This window comes from Schistosoma mansoni, assembly GCF_000237925.1.
Source record: "Schistosoma mansoni, WGS project CABG00000000 data, supercontig 0478, strain Puerto Rico, whole genome shotgun sequence".
Lineage (NCBI taxonomy): Eukaryota > Metazoa > Platyhelminthes > Trematoda > Strigeidida > Schistosomatidae > Schistosoma > Schistosoma mansoni.
This window is the reverse complement of record NW_017386302.1, coordinates 5,697-8,210: the sequence shown is the minus strand read 5'-3', so window position 1 is coordinate 8,210 and position 2,514 is coordinate 5,697. Positions and strand designations below refer to the sequence as shown.

Genomic DNA, 2,514 nt, shown 5'->3' with positions numbered 1-2,514 from the left:
GAATGTCTTCGGAATATTTTCGAGTGAATTTGCGTTTCTCATTCTTATGAGCTTGATGACTCATGTGACAGGAATTAGGTTTGCGTGGATATCGACTGTGACAATGAGAATTGTGAATCGGATGTGCAGATGAGTTGTGCTGCGTACTTGTGTAGAGTTTCACAAATGTGTGATAATGCCAATTCGAGAGTTTGTGGTTGCAATGACGTTCACACCTGGATTGAAGAGGCAGTGAGCGAATGTGATGATGCATTTGATTGTGTGGTTGTGTTGGACCAATGTGCACATGGAATCGTTGCTTGTGCACATGGACCACCACAAATTACACACTCAATTCATACTCCATCCTCTCAACCATGCATTGCGTCCTAATCACCACCACAATTTTGATTATCATTTCGAACATTGAGTTGAATGTCGACCGGTGAACTCATTCAACAACATATAATTCTTTCTTCACACATATCACTGATCGAATGTCTTCGGAATATTTTCGAGTGAAATTTGCGTTTCTCATTCTTATGTGCTTGATGACTCATGTGACAGGAATTATGTTTGCGTGGATATCGACTGTGACAATGAGAATTGTGAATCGGATGTGCAGATGAGTTGTGCTGCGTACTTGTGTAGAGTTTCACAAATGTGTGATAATGCCAATTCGAGAGTTTGTGGTTGCAATGACGTTCACACCTGGATTGAAGAGGCAGTGAGCGAATGTGATGATGCATTTGATTGTGTGGTTGTGTTGGACCAATGTGCACATGGACCACCACAAATTACACACTCAATTCATACTCCATCCTCTCAACCATGCATTGCGTCCTAATCACCACCACAATTTTCATTATCATTTCGAACATTGAGTTGAATGTCGACCGGTGAACTCATTCAACAACATATAATTCTTTCTTCACACATACCAATGATCGAATGTCTTTGGGATACTTTGAGGTAAAATTTGCGTTTCTCATTCTTATGTGCTTGATGACTCATGTGACAGGAATAAGATTTATGTGGATATCGACTGTGACAATGAGAATTGTGAATCGGATGTGCAGATGAGTTGTGCTGCGTACTTGTGTAGAGTTTCACAAATGTGTGATAATGCCAATTCGAGAGTTTGTGGTTGCAATGACGTTCACACCTGGATTGAAGAGGCAGTGAGCGAATGTGATGATGCATTTGATTGTGTGGTTGTGTTGGACCAATGTGCACATGGAATCGTTGCTTGTGCACATGGACCACCACAAATTACACACTCAATTCATACTCCATCCTCTCAACCATGCATTGCGTCCTAATCACCACCACAATTTTGATTATCATTTCGAACATTGAGTTGAATGTCGACCGGTGAACTCATTCAACAACATATAATTCTTTCTTCACACATACCAATGATCGAATGTCTTTGGGATACTTTGAGGTAAAATTTGCGTTTCTCATTCTTATGAGCTTGATGACTCATGTGACAGGAATTAGGTTTGCGTGGATATCGACTGTGACAATGAGAATTGTGAATCGGATGTGCAGATGAGTTGTGCTGCGTACTTGTGTAGAGTTTCACAAATGTGTGATAATGCCAATTCGAGAGTTTGTGGTTGCAATGACGTTCACACCTGGATTGAAGAGGCAGTGAGCGAATGTGATGATGCATTTGATTGTGTGGTTGTGTTGGACCAATGTGCACATGGAATCGTTGCTTGTGCACATGGACCACCACAAATTACACACTCAATTCATACTCCATCCTCTCAACCATGCATTGCGTCCTAATCACCACCACAATTTTCATTATCATTTCGAACATTGAGTTGAATGTCGACCGGTGAACTCATTCAACAACATATAATTCTTTCTTCACACATATCACTGATCGAATGTCTTCGGAATATTTTCGAGTGAAATTTGCGTTTCTCATTCTTATGTGCTTGATGACTCATGTGACAGGAATTAGGTATGCGTGGATATCGACTGTGACAATGAGAATTGTGAATCGGATGTGCAGATGAGTTGTGCTGCGTACTTGTGTAGAGTTTCACAAATGTGTGATAATGCCAATTCGAGAGTTTGTGGTTGCAATGACGTTCACACCTGGATTGAAGAGGCAGTGAGCGAATGTGATGATGCATTTGATTGTGTGGTTGTGTTGGACCAATGTGCACATGGAATCGTTGCTTGTGCACATGGACCACCACAAATTACACACTCAATTCATACTCCATCCTCTCAACCATGCATTGCGTCCTAATCACCACCACAATTTTCATTATCATTTCGAACATTGAGTTGAATGTCGACCGGTGAACTCATTCAACAACATATAATTCTTTCTTCACACATATCACTGATCGAATGTCTTCGGAATATTTTCGAGTGAAATTTGCGTTTCTCATTCTTATGAGCTTGATGACTCATGTGACAGGAATAAGATTTATGTGGATATCGACTGTGACAATGAGAATTGTGAATCGGATGTGCAGATGAGTTGTGCTGCGTACTTGTGTAGAGTTT

The 2,514-nt window shown here is 40.7% G+C and overlaps 5 protein-coding genes across 5 annotated transcripts, besides 1 other annotated feature; all 5 read left to right on the top strand.

Annotated features, from left to right (window-relative positions):
• Window positions 1–129: 129 nt before the first annotated feature.
• On the top strand, window positions 130–372 carry Smp_116920 (hypothetical protein; the record flags this gene model as incomplete). Its single annotated transcript, XM_018792212.1, has 1 exon — window positions 130–372. One exon carries the CDS (start codon window positions 130–132, stop codon window positions 370–372), a length of 243 nt encoding a protein of 80 aa, XP_018644091.1.
• Window positions 373–604: 232 nt separating this feature from the next.
• On the top strand, window positions 605–826 carry Smp_185390 (hypothetical protein; the record flags this gene model as incomplete). Its single annotated transcript, XM_018792211.1, has 1 exon — window positions 605–826. One exon carries the CDS (start codon window positions 605–607, stop codon window positions 824–826), a length of 222 nt encoding a protein of 73 aa, XP_018644068.1.
• Window positions 827–1,058: 232 nt separating this feature from the next.
• On the top strand, window positions 1,059–1,301 carry Smp_111950 (hypothetical protein; the record flags this gene model as incomplete). The annotated part of the gene is made up of 1 exon (XM_018792210.1): window positions 1,059–1,301. The coding sequence occupies one exon, from the start codon at window positions 1,059–1,061 to the stop codon at window positions 1,299–1,301; it is 243 nt and encodes an 80-aa protein (XP_018644069.1).
• A 232-nt stretch (window positions 1,302–1,533) lies between these two features.
• Smp_111960 (hypothetical protein) lies at window positions 1,534–1,776 on the top strand (the record flags this gene model as incomplete). Its single annotated transcript, XM_018792208.1, has 1 exon — window positions 1,534–1,776. The coding sequence occupies one exon, from the start codon at window positions 1,534–1,536 to the stop codon at window positions 1,774–1,776; it is 243 nt and encodes an 80-aa protein (XP_018644070.1).
• Window positions 1,777–2,008: 232 nt separating this feature from the next.
• Smp_114810 (hypothetical protein) lies at window positions 2,009–2,251 on the top strand (the record flags this gene model as incomplete). Its single annotated transcript, XM_018792207.1, has 1 exon — window positions 2,009–2,251. One exon carries the CDS (start codon window positions 2,009–2,011, stop codon window positions 2,249–2,251), a length of 243 nt encoding a protein of 80 aa, XP_018644577.1.
• Window positions 2,252–2,483: 232 nt separating this feature from the next.
• Window positions 2,484–2,513: a sequence feature (Short protein (Smp_189060, CAY18829.2) was converted to a misc_feature.).
• The last annotated feature ends 1 nt before the right edge of the window (window position 2,514 follows it).